This window comes from Gossypium arboreum, chromosome 5, assembly GCF_025698485.1.
Source record: "Gossypium arboreum isolate Shixiya-1 chromosome 5, ASM2569848v2, whole genome shotgun sequence".
In the NCBI taxonomy this organism is placed as follows: Eukaryota; Viridiplantae; Streptophyta; class Magnoliopsida; order Malvales; family Malvaceae; genus Gossypium; species Gossypium arboreum.
Genome location: NC_069074.1, coordinates 2,154,985 through 2,170,742, shown reverse-complemented (window position 1 = coordinate 2,170,742; position 15,758 = coordinate 2,154,985). Strand labels below are relative to the sequence as shown.

The following is a 15,758-nucleotide window of genomic DNA, read 5'->3' as shown; positions in this document are numbered from 1 at the left end:
ATAAATAATAATTAAAAAAAAGCAGATTCTGAAATTCCATTAGGAGTTGAGAAGTAGATAAAACTCCGTTAGTGAATGTCTTCAATGGTCTGTTAACCTAATACCGATAGGCTTTGGGTTTGGGTACAATCTCCAAGGAAAAAAGAAACAAGAAGAGAGTTGCAAATATCATTGCTAATATTGGATTAATCAAAGTGCTGGTAATGATCCATCCAAATATATTATTAAACTTATTTTCCTTCCACAAAAGTCTTCTTCCTTTTATCTTTTAATGGCAGACTCTGACTCAGTAGACGATTCCAAGGTCGAAGTTTGGCAGCAACATGATCACATTCACACTTTTCATTTCTCTACCTTTGAAAATAGAATTCAATAATAATCTGAATTATACTTGAATAAGGAAACATAACATTTAATATTTGTTAATCCAAGGAAAAACCTTTGTTAACAGAACTGAAACTCAAGGATTTTACTTGGATTACCAACAAATGTAGATATCAAGCTAAGTTAAGCCATATCTCGTCTGTTTCAAAGAAATGACTCATCCACTCCAACTCTAGAGGCTCCTCGTTATACAAATCGAACAAGCTACTATCACCATTGAAGCAAGATGTGGAGTACTCTTCATCTCTCTTGGACGAACCTTCTTCACTCGCCTTGTGTAGAGGCTCCTCCCTTTCGCTTACCTTAGAATTCTCAAGCACCGGTTCTTGCATTCTGGTTTGCTTCTCATTTTGCTTTATTTTCTTGCTCAAATGAGAATTCCAGTAGTTTTTTATTTCGTTATCGGTTCGACCTGGTAATCTTCCGGCAATCAATGACCACCTAAATCATAATTAACGTCATATTAATTTCAGTCATTCACCAATAAACCCAGACACTTAATTATCATAACCACGACATATATATATATATATATATAATATAAACTAACATACCTGTTTCCGAGCAGTTTATGTAGCCTTAGTATCAGGTCTTCTTCTTGGTCTGAAATGTTGCCTCTCTTTATATTGGGCCTAAGGTAATTCATCCATCTCAACCTGCAACTCTTTCCACATCTGTTGAGACCTGAAACAAAGAGGAAAGCATCAAGTACAGTTTCAGAATAAAACTAGCTTAATATGATCTGCTTCATCGATCATTGTAAGAATTGAGTTGAACATGTATTCTCAAATGAACCTGCTTTTGCAGCAACAGCTTTCCACCTCTTTGGGCCATGAATTTCAACGACTTGAGCAAGCTTTTGGTCTTCTTCAGCTGTCCAAGCTCCTCTGTTCACTTCTTTCTTACTGCATTTAGTGCTTGTAGGAGCCATCGGCATCTTCTTCCACTTTCTTCCTATATTTCCCAGAGATGGGTGGTAGGGATTTGCAAAGCTATACTGGCAGGGATTATTTATGGAAGTTGATATATATATATGATTGTAGAATAAAGGGAATCTATTATATTTTATGTTCATACAAAAGATTACCAGTGCTACAATCCAGCGGCTGCTAAAGACATACAATATTATATAATATAATATAATATATAATATATTAATTGCATGTGATGTTTTTAGTGGAGAAGAAAAATACATGTAATCTCTCAAGCTTGCATGTATAATTTATATATAATATGTAATTTATATATAATTAGCGTCTGACGTTTAGTGGAGAAGAAGAATGAGCAACTGGGGGAATGAGCTCGATCCTCTAGATTTGAGGACAACAAAGAGTCAAATTAAATGTCAGTCAAACCCATCATATACGTGACATGACCTCATTGTCTGTGTCGCGTCCGGGAATATATAACACTAGCTATTGTGAACTGTGAAGTAAAAAATTGTTTTTGAGTCTTTTTATTAATTTGTAATTAAAGTAAAGTCACTGAATCAAATGGGAAAATTTTGTTCTAACTATAAGCACATGATCCATTCCTTTTATATATATCTTAAAAGGTCCTGAGATTCAGTTTCCGGTCATAGAAGCATGTTACATACGGTTGGAAGATAGAGTACAAAAGGATGTTGGTGGGATAAATCACCTAATCCCAGAAAAATGTAAGGGGTTTAGGTGAAGATTAAACAGCGCTTACGACATGTGAGAGTGATGGATTTAGCATGTAATTCAGGAATGGTATCTTAGTGGATGTATATATATGGCTTGGAAGGGTCTGTCCTCTTGTACGTATCTTCAGATTCAGATACAAACGCCTGCTAAACTTAAACCCACTAGGCTACCTAAAATAGATCTAATATACATTCAAGTATTCTAATATTATTTTTATATATCAAAGGTGAAACTTGGACGAGGTGATATAATATATATTCAAGCAGGGACGGCGCGAAGGGCAGGCAGGGGTAAATTATAAGTTAATTTAGTTGTAGAAATTTATTTTGGCCTCTCCAAACATGAAATTTTTTTAGTTTCCCTTTCAAATTCTATTAACAATATACAAATATAAAGTTATATTTTAACTCCAAAAATAAATTTCTAGCTTCATCATGTGGTCAAGTGAATCCACCAGTTAAGATAGTTTTTTATGGCTAAATTTTACTATTAATTATTGTATTAGATGTAGGTTTAGTTCATATACTTCAAAATGATAAAAACAGTTTCTATATTTTTTGAATCAGTCAATTTTAGTTAGTGTATTCTTCAAATTTTAAATTTCAATCTTAAACCAAATAATAACAATTAAATTCAATTGATTAAATTTGGTTATTGATTTTGTACAATGCATAAAATTATAGACTTAGTTCATGTTTTTCAATTGGATCATTTTAGTCCCTACTTTTTAAATTTTAAATTACAATTTTAGCACAAACGACAATAATTAAATCTATTTAACGGACTTTTTTTATGAGTAAAATGTGAAAGTAACTAGTTAGCTAGCACAACATTGCACATGTAGTAATATATTTGTCGCATCAAATTTTAAAAATAATAAAACTTAATAAATTTAAAATCAACCATTTAATAAAGATTATAATTTTAAAATTTAAAAATAAAATTACTGAAATTATCAAATTAAAATATAAAAATTAAATTTACAACTTTTTTTTTTTTTTCATTCAATGCCTTCTGATTTTGGATTGAAGCAAATTTTTTTTTCCAACTATTTGTGGAAAGAGATAATGGTGCGTCAATCTTTTGTTGTGATGAGCACGAGAGGCAATCATAGAAACATTTTAATCGTTATAAATATAAATTTGAATATATAGAAACAGAGGTTCCAAGTTGCAAGCACCCACATCCCTGTCATGATTACTGATGTATGTAACGGTGATCATGCGTGTAGTAAATTATTTCAATAAATTAGGTAACAGCCGGTTTTTTTTACTTATTGTGGGTTTAGTTAGAATAATGATGACAATTATCTAACATTGTAGTTTGGGAACTAATATTCTTAATCATCTCCAGAAAACTCCATCCTACACCACACCCACTTATGCTCCAATGGTTTGTTGTAAAGTCAATAAGTTTTGAAACAAGAAACTCGGGTTTTTTACCTCAATATTATAAAAAAAAAATTATACACCAAAATGGGTTGTCAGCTAGATTAATTACGAAAATGATATACTTTTTGGGGTCGTGCCTACTTGACAGACACAACCTATTATTTTATTATTAATTTTTTTTTTGTTGTAAAAAATTATTATTATATTATTTTTAATATTTATATTAATATATGGATAAAAATACGGGTTTTATACGGATAAAAATACCGAAGCGAATCGAACTGTCGGGTAGGCACGACTAGTCGTGCCTAACATGACACAACCTCTACACATTTCTTTTTCTTTATTTGCATTTTACAAAAATTAGTCTTATATCACTTTTGGTCCCTCTACTAGGCCTAAAATTAAAATTCAATCTTTATACTTGAATTTCTACAATAATATTTGGTCCTATTTTTATAATTTTTTCTAAATAATTAATATTGTTAATTACTCTGTTAAAGTTTTTAACGTGTTTTTTAAACAAAATATTAGTTTAACAAAACAATGATATGTTGTTGTAATAAGTTTTAAATAATAAAATTTCTAACAAAAATGTATTCCAACTTAACATATCATTGTTTTGTTAAACTAATATTTTATTTAAAAACACGTCAAAAATTTTATCGAGTAATTAACAAAAATTTTAATACAATTTTGTTAGAAATTTTATTATTTAAAACTTATTCCAACTTAACATATCATTGTTTTGTTAAACTAATCAAAATTTTATAGAGTAATTAACAAAAATTTTAATACAATTTTGTTTGAAATTTTATTATTTAAAACTTATTCTAACTTAACATATCATTGTTTTGTTAAACTAATTTTTGTTTAAAAAACACGTCAAAAATTTTATTAGAGTAATTAACAATGTTAATTATTTGGAAAAAATTATAAAAATAGAACCAAATATTATTGTAGATATTCAAGTATAAAGATTGAATTTTAATTTTAGGCCTAGTAGAGGACCAAAAGTGATATAAGACCAATTTTTGTAAAATGCAAAGAAAGAAAAGGAAATGTGTGGTGTTGTGCCTACTGACAAAGCTTGACCTGCTTTGGTATTTTTATCCGATAAAACCCAGATTTTATCTATATATTAATATAAATATTAAAAATAATATAATAATAATTTTTAAAACAAAAAGAAATTTAATAATAAAATAATGGGTTGTGCCTCTGTAGGCACAATCCCAAAAAGTATACCATTTTCGTAATTAATCTAATGACAACTCATTTTGGTGTATAAATTTTTTTTTTTATAATATTAGGGTAAAAAACCCCAAGAAACTCAATGTGGAACCAAATATTTTTTTTCTTTTTATAACTCAAATTCTCTTGCCAGAGTCAACACCCATGCCTTAATAGGCTTTACATTTGAGTGTATTATATTGTAAGAAGAGATTACCACTTACAACTTAAAATTTTACATCAATAAACAATTTAACCAGCATAACTCATTTTTCACTACACCAATGATTAATTGACACAAATTATAATTTGTTGACAATATAACGAAAAAAGAAGAAGTTATTTTTAATTTGTAAAATGGTTATATCCTTAATAACATGGGACAAGTGGTTCGCAACTGACTCCTCGTAAGTTATTTAGGTCTTCTTATTGGACTAGCCTATCAACGGTCTATGACACACCCCTCATTAAAGCCAGCTAAGTTTAATTGTCCTATACGACCTCAATGATAAGAATGTTAGAACATGACAACTAGACCTGATTATGGATCGAGTTTGGGTCATGTCAGTGTCAAATTTTAGGCCTAGGCTCGTCCCAAAAGGCCTAAAACTTTTCTCAAGCCCGACTAGATAAAAAATGCTAAAATCGTGTTTCGACTGGTCCTCCAGATTAAATTTTTTTATATAAAAGTAAATTTAAAAAATATAATACATCAAATACACTAAAAACATTAAAATAAATGTTTTTCAACAAATTAAAATGCATTAAGAAAAAAATTTATACTTAAATAATACAAATATAGTTACAACTTAGCAAGCAAACCTCTAAAATAGTAGCAAATTAACAATAAAACAACAGTTATACAATATCCAAACAATAACAACAAAATATTAGCAATATAATAGCAAAATGACAGCAAAACAACAAGAAGAAAAATAATTTATGCATATTCGGGTCGGACCGACCCTAGGCAAAAAAAAATTGCCCAAGGCTCGACCAGTTTAGAAAACGGGTCTTATTTTTTGTCCAATCCCATTTTTTGGGTCTATATTTTTGCTCAAACCCTCCCACTTTTAGGATAGACCTTCGAACATAGTTAGGTGGCCCAACCTAAGAACAAGTTAATGACAACCTACGATATTAGCAATACCACACAGTACATGCCACGGTGACACCTAACCTAAACAACATTGACATTTAGCCAACCCACATAAATATTCAATTTATCATACGACTTAATAAATGGCACTACAAGACAATGAGTGACTAAACTTGATCATGTGTTGAGCCACTCACCTAGGCTCGAAGGCCCACTCGAAAAGTGAGAGGATTTTGGTAAAAATATAGGCCCGAAATATGAACTTGGACAAAAAATGAGGCTCGTTTTCTAAACGAGTCAAGCCTCGATATGATTTTTTGCCCGAGCCCAACCTAAATCAACCTAAACTTTTTTATTTTATTTCTGTTGCCGCTTTGTTGCCATTTATGTAACACCCCTAACTCGTATCCGATGCCGTAATAGGGTTACGAGGCATTACCGAACAAGACATCTCATTCACATACATTTATACATTCATAATCAAAATCTATTCACAATGTCCTTTATAAAGTTCTACGAGACCTTAAAACATGCTTAAAAATAGTTCGGGACTGAACCGATAACATTTGCAAACTTAGGAAAACTTAGAAAATTTTTCAACATTTAAGGGTCACACGCCCGTGTGAATAGCCCGTGTGCCTCACACGGCCACTAGACATGCCCATGTGTCTAGGCCGTGTTTATCTTGCCTTTAATTTGAAAGGGTACCCTGGGGACACATGGTAGTGTAACATAGCCGTGTGTGACACACTGCTTAAACACACGCCTGTGTCTCTGTCCATATTGACAAAAATAGGCCATTTGTAAAGCCAATTTGTCATCCTACACTCATGCATACATAACAACCAATTTAGAAACATTTCCATACACTTATAGTCAGCCAAAACATACCAATTCACACACATATCATACCATCTATCATCAACCATTTTAACTACTCAATTCCATATTCAAAAGATACTAAATCATTATGCCAAAATCATCATAACTTGCATAAGTTCCATATACATTAATTCATCATATTATCATCTATTTCATATCACAAAACACATCATTAAACTTTATCAACACTAAGGCCATTACACCAAATCAAACCAATATACATAAGGCATTATGCACATCACTTAGGCCAACTTAAATGACCAAAAACATACCAACATTTTCAACCAAAAGTAAGCCAAATCTCATGGCTTAAATCATAATTCAAAACATATCATCAACTCACTAGCTTATACATGTCATATACCATGTTTACAAGCATCTAAAATACCAACAATGTAATACCCCATACCCGCACCTAAGACCGGATAGGATATGAGGCATTACCAAATTTTCGAATAATTTCAATTAATTTATATTATTTAGTATTCATTTTCATATTTCATGTAACATCCTTTTCATATATTCAATTCAAAATATCATATAAAATACTATACAATACTTAAATTTTCATATTTACATGCTCATTCAGTGGTATCCTAACCTACCGACTAAATTGCGTAAATACCAAAATTTAAGGGCATATTGGTAATTTACCATTTTCCCAAATTTCACCCAATCTTAAATTGATAATTTCAATCAATTTATTAATTTAGATAATAAAACAATTTATTCCCTTCAATTTAGTCATTTTTGACATTTTTACAAAATTCCCCCTAAAGTTTTACTTTTATTCAATTTAGTCCATGAGCTTAAAACATGCAAATTAGCCATGCTAACTGAATATTCATATATATTTTTCCTCCTCCTAACAATACAAAATTTAAATAACCTAACAATGGACACATTTTAAATTGTTTTTGAGTTCAAAAACATTAACAAGAGAACTTTTCATTTGATCAAAATGTTCATAATCAATATTTGAAAACCCAATCTAATGACTACAATACACTTTCTTCTAAAAGTAAAATATTTGAAACTTCTACCGAATAAACAACATGATGTTCACTATAAGAAACTTTAACTACAAGCATACTACACTTGTCGGTTTAATTCCAAATGACTTCTTGATTGACCTACTCCAAACCCTGTACAAGTACTTTTCAGATTGAAGCCATTGCACCCATGATCATACCTAAAATTGCAAAAACATAGAATCAATGAACTCATAAAGAGTATAACAAATCATCTGTGAGCTTTGAAGTTCTTAAAATGCTACACAAAGAACTTACATAATTTATACATATTTATTTCTCTTTTTTTTTCCTGGCTATAGATTTTTCAAAATAATTAATAAAATTATAATAAATTCCACTTTTAGCATAAATTCAAGGGCTTATGCAACCAAAAAATCTTAAAATTTACCCTTAAATAAATCCATAGATCCCTATATTACTCTTATTAAATCCTTAACCTTTAATTTACATTCAAGTAAGTTCTAACTCTGGAAGAAAAACACACCTGGAACTCTGCATTACGATCCTCAACCAACGATGGAAGCTGAGAAAGGCAAATTTCAGCAGCCATGTCCCATGCATCCCTGGAATGTGCAGAAGAAAATTTTAAAATAAACAACTGAGAAACAAGTTGAAAGGTAAGTCAATATCCCTTGCAGTACCACATATGGTGCTGATGGGTGACCAAAGAATCATACGACTTACATTTATAATCATTGGAATCAAGACAGTAGAAATAATTGCACAAAGGACTACAATCTAAGCAATAATTAGATAGATACAGTTTTTAGTTACCTGTAAACCAAATAAGGAAAAAATGAACATTAAAGCCAATACAAATCACATTTTTAACTGAAAGACTCACTGAAGACTTATATGTAAGAAGAGCAAGAAAAAAAAGGAAAAAGAACAAAACCAAACCAAAACCAAACCAAAACCAACATCCAAGCATTCCATTTTATACTGGTGAAAGATTTTTCAAAAGAAACAGAAAAACCTGAACTTGAACTCACCTAACAATTTTTGTCCTCTATTACAATTCTAGATGCCAAGAACAAGGCAAGAACTCATGTCAGAATCAAACTGGTAATGGATAAACTCGGGACTCATCAAGATAAAAATAAAAAGAACCTACCTCGTGCTATTGCATCCTCTTTCCTTCTCAATTCCTCGCAAAATATAAAGTTAACATTCGGTTACTACAAGGACAAATTAATCTAAGAGCAAAATGAATAGCAAAACCACCTTACATACAACACAATTACATCTTGCATCCGAACATATAAAAATCAAGTCATTGCATAATTTTAATATTTTCATAATAGAAAGACTACAGAACATAAAGATATTTTACAAGCATTCAAACAGAAAAACTAAACTGAAATATGAATAGGAAATTGATTCAAAACTATGGTTTTAATTTTTTTGTGCCAAGATATCAATATTTAAATTACTTCAAAAATCTGTATAATTTGTAACTGCAATGCGAAAGGAACAACTTATCACAATTGATATCGAATATATCAAAAATAAATCGGAAGCATCACACTTATTATTCAAGGCCACCTCACTCGAAAGTGTAAATGACCAACAACAAATTACCCGTTCACGCTTATTCAATTTAGCCTCTTTTTGCTTTAAGTTCCTTCTATCTTGCTTTTAGATCTTAGATTTGATAAGACAAAACATCAAAAGAAGTCTATGATTTTAATCATATATATTTTAATCATTTTGTGACCAAAGAATGGCTGTTGGATAGAAAATATGATTGAAAACTTAATTTGTGCAAGTGCGTACTAGGATTCCAACTTTTCCTCCTTAAAACATGTTGTCGCTTGTAACCGCATTGAAGCGGTATTGTTTTGTCTCACGTCATCGTTATATTCTTTCATTTGTCGCTGCACGTAAAAAACATTAGTCTAAGAATGTTAAGAAAGATGAAGGTTTTATTTAACTTTTGGTTGATTGTTGTCGCTTTTAAGCAAATTTGTAAGATAAAAAAAAAAAAAGAGTATATTTTGTTGATATATATATTGTCACAATTCAATCTAGCTCATTCTATTATGGAATTTATAGGTTTTTCAATTCTTATCTCTTTTTAAAACTTGAATTCACATTTTCAAATATAAATGGTATAGCAATAACAATTATATATTTTAAAGATGAAAATAACATGTTGCTTCTTCACAAGCAGATCGATATGGAATTTTATCCATTCTTAATGTCGTAAATCCACACATCAAGATATTTCATTAATTTTACAAATTAAATAAAATAATAAAAATGTGCCAATGAAAGTTAAAGTGTTAAAATTAAACCTATAATTACTTATAAGTAATTGCAAGAAATGGAATTAGACTAAGTTTATATCTTAAAATTATCATTATTACGAAGATTTTACTTAAAGATCATCCCGATTAAAATAGTACAAATCTCATACCCATGGTTGTATAATTAAAATTTGAGATATCTTCCGGTGTTTGTTGTCTTACCTCACCAGACATTTTTAAGGTGTTGATCTCAAATGGCATCTATTTAAACAACGGTTGTATACCTCAAACTTGGGCCAGTACGAAATATCATATGATGAGTACAACGTGAAACAAGTTCCCACATATCTAAAGCGGTAGCTCAACTAAATCTTGGCTAATCTCAAATTGAAAGACGTAATCCATAACTTTTTTTTAATAAGTGAAACAAAAATATTGATGAGACTCAAATTTCGACATTAAATTTGTAACGTTTTATTTATGTTTATATCTAGGAATTTCAAGCTCCTAAAAAGTGATGATTTCATGTAAAATGGTGAATGCTATAACAATATAAGGCTCATCCTCAATAAGGCTTCAACAGATGACAAGTGATCCTTCTAAAACTTTAGAATATCTCTAGAAAGCCATGTGCAAGATCGGTCCTCACTTATTAGATGTTCTTTGTCAAATGGTTGTATAAATACTAATAACAATAAAAGAAAAAGGTAAGAAAACCGACACTAGGCCACATTCATACAGGCATTTGGAAATAAATCAAAGTCGGATAAATATATAGAAAATCCTAACTACTAGACACACGAAATGAGAAAACTTCATTCAAAAGCCAATATTAACCAAATATTAAATTTGTACTACAAGAAATGAACCCAAATTAATCTGCAATTAGAATATCTTATCTTGTATTCTTTTAAAGCAAGAAATATTACTATCAAAATCATATCCCTTTAAACTTTAATTACCGTCAATAGAAGTTTTAAAATTTCAACGCTTTATCTTAACACTAACCAACACAACAACAAATGACCATTAGGTTCACATATCTATCTTTCTAAGCAAACGTAATTAGGAAATGGACTTAGTCCATTGACGAGAAAGTAAGGTAAAAGGAGGAGCTTAATTGAAAACCATCTAGCCAGAGAAATATTATTTCATGCTATCAATAAAATAAAATAATGCATAGAAAAATGTAAAGAGCAAAGAATCAGTTGAAGAAGCAAGTAAAAAATAGCTTAAGAGTCAGGTATAACCTTACAAAGCTCGAGACTGCACGAGGCTGCTTCCATTATTATAAAATTTAATTCCCCTGCTCCTTTAAAGATAAGAACAGTAAATAAAGATCTCGAAATGATAAATTCTGTGATATAAAATGAAATGCATGTAATGACCAATTTTTCGATTAGGTGTCAAAGCAGTGATTCGAGATCACTAAATCCGACGAGTAAGTTTAGAAATTTTAACAAATAATAATTATAGGCCAAGCGAACTTAAAAGAATTATTTTTAATTAGTGAATTTTGCGATTTTAAAAGAATTAATCGTAAATTTGGTTGAAAACGAGGTATCGAGATCTCGGATTTATAGAACCGAGCCATAAATATTTTTATAAATATTTATGGAGTGTTATTAAGTTATTATTAAAGTTTTGTTAGAAAATTTTAATGTTTGGTTAGTCAATTAATTAAAAGGACTAAATTGAAAATAGTGCAAAATTTATTAATTTGTGATTAAATAGTTTAAGTGATTAAAAAGGATGGATTTAAAAGGAAATTGGACCCAAATTGTATGGGCTGGACGGTTGGGCAAGAAAATCAGCAAAAAAAGACAAGGAGAAACAAGGGCAAAATGGGAAATTTGGCAAATTAAACATATAAAACAAGACAAATTTGAAAAATCTAGAGATATCATCATTTTTCTTCAGAAAAAACGCCATGGGAGGTCTGAAAGCTGCTGGTTTTTCATACTTTGACATATGTGAGTTCAATTCTTACCCTTTTCTTTGAGATTTTTATGTTTTTGTGACTTTTACAATTAGGTCCAAGTGTTTAATTCATTAGTTTTTGATTTTATGAACAAAATTAAAAGCTATCGTTGATAAGCGTTAGCTGTTTATGATGAAATAAAATGAATTTGAAGCTTTGATTTTGTTGTTTGATGATTTTATCAAGTAATTTCAATAGATATTGATTTTAGGACCTAATTGTGAAAAAGTTGTGAATTAAGGTTTAGTGTTAAAATTCTGATTTTCAAAGATTGTGTAATAGTTTAGAATGATGGAATAAAATGTTAATTTAGAAAAATTAGCTTAATAGATGGGCTAATTGAGCAAGGACTGAATTGTACGACCTTTGAAATTTAGAGGAAAAATGGTAATAAACATCTTGAACTAAAACAATATTGGACAGCAAAAGTAGACTAACTTTGAAAAATCACCATAAATTGTAGAAATCGAATTAGAAGATGAATAAAATATAAAATTAAAGCTTATTGAGTATAGTTTTTCATAGAAGAAACGGTGTAAGCAATGGATTTGTAAATTATGAGATATAATGAATTTTGTAAGATAATGTTAGAATGAATTCGGGTTTAGGACCTATTTTGACTTTGGAAAATCACCAAAAATTGGAGAAAATTAATTAGAGTCTCAAATGTATATGCTTAGAATCCTTAATGAGTCTATTTTCAATAGAAATCAATGGGAACATTATCCGAGTTTTGTACTGTGATATAATTAATTTTTAGTGAAGAGAGGTCGAATCTGTTGGATAGTGAAACAGGGAAACTTAAATAAATAAACTGTACTAATTGGCTAAACCAAAAATTCTTAAAATTTTATGGTGGAATGATATGTGAGTCTAGTTTTAGGAAAAATTTACGGATCTTAAATTTGAGCTCAGAGCTCGAATTATAAATAATTGAGTGACTATGACTCGTGTGAACAGATTGATATGAGCATTAATAAGTAAATTGTGAAATCGTACTTACAAGAATGTTATATACATTAAGGATGTGGAATGGAGAGGAGGAGGAGGAAAAATATATATGAATATTCAGTTAGCATGGCTAATTTGCATGTTTTAAGCTCATGGACTAAATTGAATAAAAGTAAAACTTTAGGGGGTAATTTTGTAAAAATGTAAAAAATGACTAAATTGAAGGGAATAAATTGTTTTATTATCTAAATTAATAAATTGAATGAAATTATCAATTTAAGATTGGGTGAAATTTGGGAAAATGGTAAATTACCAATATGCCCCTAAATCTTGGTATTTTTGCAATTTAGTCAGGTAGGTTCAGATACCCTGAATGAGCATGTAAATATGACAATTTAAGTATTGTATCGTATTTTATATGATATTTTGAATTGAATATATGAAAAGGATGTTACATGAAACATGAAAATGAATACTAAATAATATAAATTAATTGAAATTATTCGAAAATTTTGTAATACCTCGTATTCTATCCGGTCTCAGGTACGGGTATGGGGTATTACATGCAGGGGGCGAAATCACCTTTTCCTCTTTGTTTTGGTTCCACACCTACAGAGATAATATATATATTAAAAAAAATGAAAATGAAAATACTTTTAAAGTCATCGACTAGACTAGAATTTTGAAATTGAAAATAAAAGACTTAGTACAGGAACTGATTCTTAAATAATGCTAAAACACAAAAATTACAACATGGAAAATTTCCCTAAATTCCGTAGCTAAATTGACCATAAAATCATCGAAAACAAGCACCGTCAGATTTCAAAAACAGAGAGAGCAAATCGAGTAAAAGAGAAAAGAGTGAGAAAAATGACCTGATCTGAGAATAACCTTCAAGTCATCGGTGGAAGGAGAAGCGTTTCCTTCGAGTACGGCAAGCAAGTAAACGGCGACCACCTTCATTTTTACTTTGATATCGTGGGAACGAGAGTGGAAATGTAGCCGCGGAGGAAAAGGAAAAAGGCTAGGGTTTGCAGTGAAAGGATGAAAATGTGCGTTGCTAGCTAGGGTTTTTGTTTTTTACATCGTGGCCGTTTGATTTAATTTCAGCCGTTGATTTTAAAATTAAATGCCCGATTTTACGGATTGATGGGTGCTCTTTGAGCCCATCTTAGAAGCTTCAACATATCATATTTGGGCTGAAGCTGGTATTTTTAGAGTAAATTACATTGTTAATCACTCAACTATTAATAAATTTCTTTTTATCATCTAATTATAAAAGTTACAAAATAATCACTTAATTATCAAAATTTTCTTTTTCATCACCAACTATTCAAATTTTTATCTTTTGGTCATTAGTCGTTAAATTACTATTGGAAAGATAACTTGGAAACTTTAAAATTTGTATAATAATAACTTTAATTCTCAACATTTACACATTGTGAAATTTAGTCCTTTTTTTCATATTTACTTTTATTTGTAACATTAAGGGTTAATTTTTCAAAAATGATAAAAGATGAAAATTACTATGGATTTTCAGGTATTTCCATCTTTGTTATATTTCCAATCAAATTTAATTGATAGATTTTTTAGGTGAAAATGTCACAAAGAAAATTAAAATTGAAGAAAAAGACTAAATTACACAATGTGTCAATATTGGGGGTTAATTTTTTTAGAATCAATATTAAATTAACACAACATTTAAATGTTGATATTATGTCAAATTTAAAATATACCATATCATCTTCATTGACCATTTAAAAGTTGTTGACCAAAAAATAAAAAAATAAAATAGTTGGGTGATCATTTTGCAACTTTTCATAGTTGGTGACCAAAAACAAGACAAACGAATAGTTGAGTGACTACATGTATAATTTACCCTATTTATAATTTAGCCTCTATGATTGAGAGTGGTGAAACAAGAAAAAATTTATACTAAAGGGTCAATATCAAATTAGAGGTAAAGGTGTTTATGAGTCGGGACTAGGTATGAGATTAACACTCTTTCAAATTGAAATTCTTGAATTGTATGTGATATCGTTTCAAACCCCATTCAATTTTAATTCCATAATTTATTATGAACATAAGCTTTTACATTAATATCTATGTATATACACATCAACATCCATATGATGTTTTTTAGAGTTTAGGGTTTTAGGTGTTATAGTTTAATGTTTAGGGGGTTTTTAGGATTTAGGGGTTTAGTGTTTTAGGGGTTATAGATTAGTGTTTATTATTTTTTTGGGGTTTAAGATTTTAGGGATTATATGACTTTTAGCGGCGTTTTGCCGAAAGCGCCGCTAATGCTCTGGTTTTTAGTGGCGTTTATCGAAAGCGCCGCTAATTCTCTGGTTTTTAGCGGCGTTTTATCGAAAGCGCCACTAATGCTCTGGTTTTTAGCGGCGTTTTACCAAAAACGCAGCTATTGCTCTGTTTTTAGCGACGTTTTTGGTAAAACGCCGCTAAAGCCCTATTTTCCTGTAGTGTTTACTGGATTATATTTTAATTTTTTGTCTATTTGTATGGTATAGTTTATAATAATGAAAGCGTTTCAATGGAATAATTATTTTTATGATTATTCATAGTATATTCGGTTTAAAAATATGAATTCCTTTTGCTGGAAAATACTGCTTCATAAAATTCAATAGCAAATATAAAAGGAGAACAAACCCTTATAGTAACAAGCAGACCCAAGGCCCTGAAAACATCAACAATCCAAAAGACCTGCACTAAAAATAGAAGAAACCAAAGCAATAAAAACAACCACCTCGGGGACAAATGGTATCAAAACCCTAAAGGCCAAAAAGAGCTTGATAATTGAGAATTCTTGGCAGAAAGAAGAGAGGCTCTGCTTAAAGCCAAAGCCTTATAGCAAGTGTCAGTCACC

At 30.1% G+C, this 15,758-nt stretch overlaps 1 protein-coding gene across 1 annotated transcript; it reads right to left on the bottom strand.

The window, feature by feature from the left end:
- Positions 1-440: 440 nt before the first annotated feature.
- On the bottom strand, positions 441-1,414 carry LOC128293207 (transcription factor MYB114-like). The gene is made up of 3 exons (XM_053028886.1): positions 1,180-1,414; positions 939-1,068; positions 441-825 (listed from the first exon to the last, which is right to left on the bottom strand). The coding sequence occupies exons 1-3, from the start codon at positions 1,319-1,321 to the stop codon at positions 498-500; spliced, it is 600 nt and encodes a 199-aa protein (XP_052884846.1). The 5' UTR covers positions 1,322-1,414; the 3' UTR covers positions 441-497.
- Between the last annotated feature and the right edge of the window lie 14,344 nt (positions 1,415-15,758).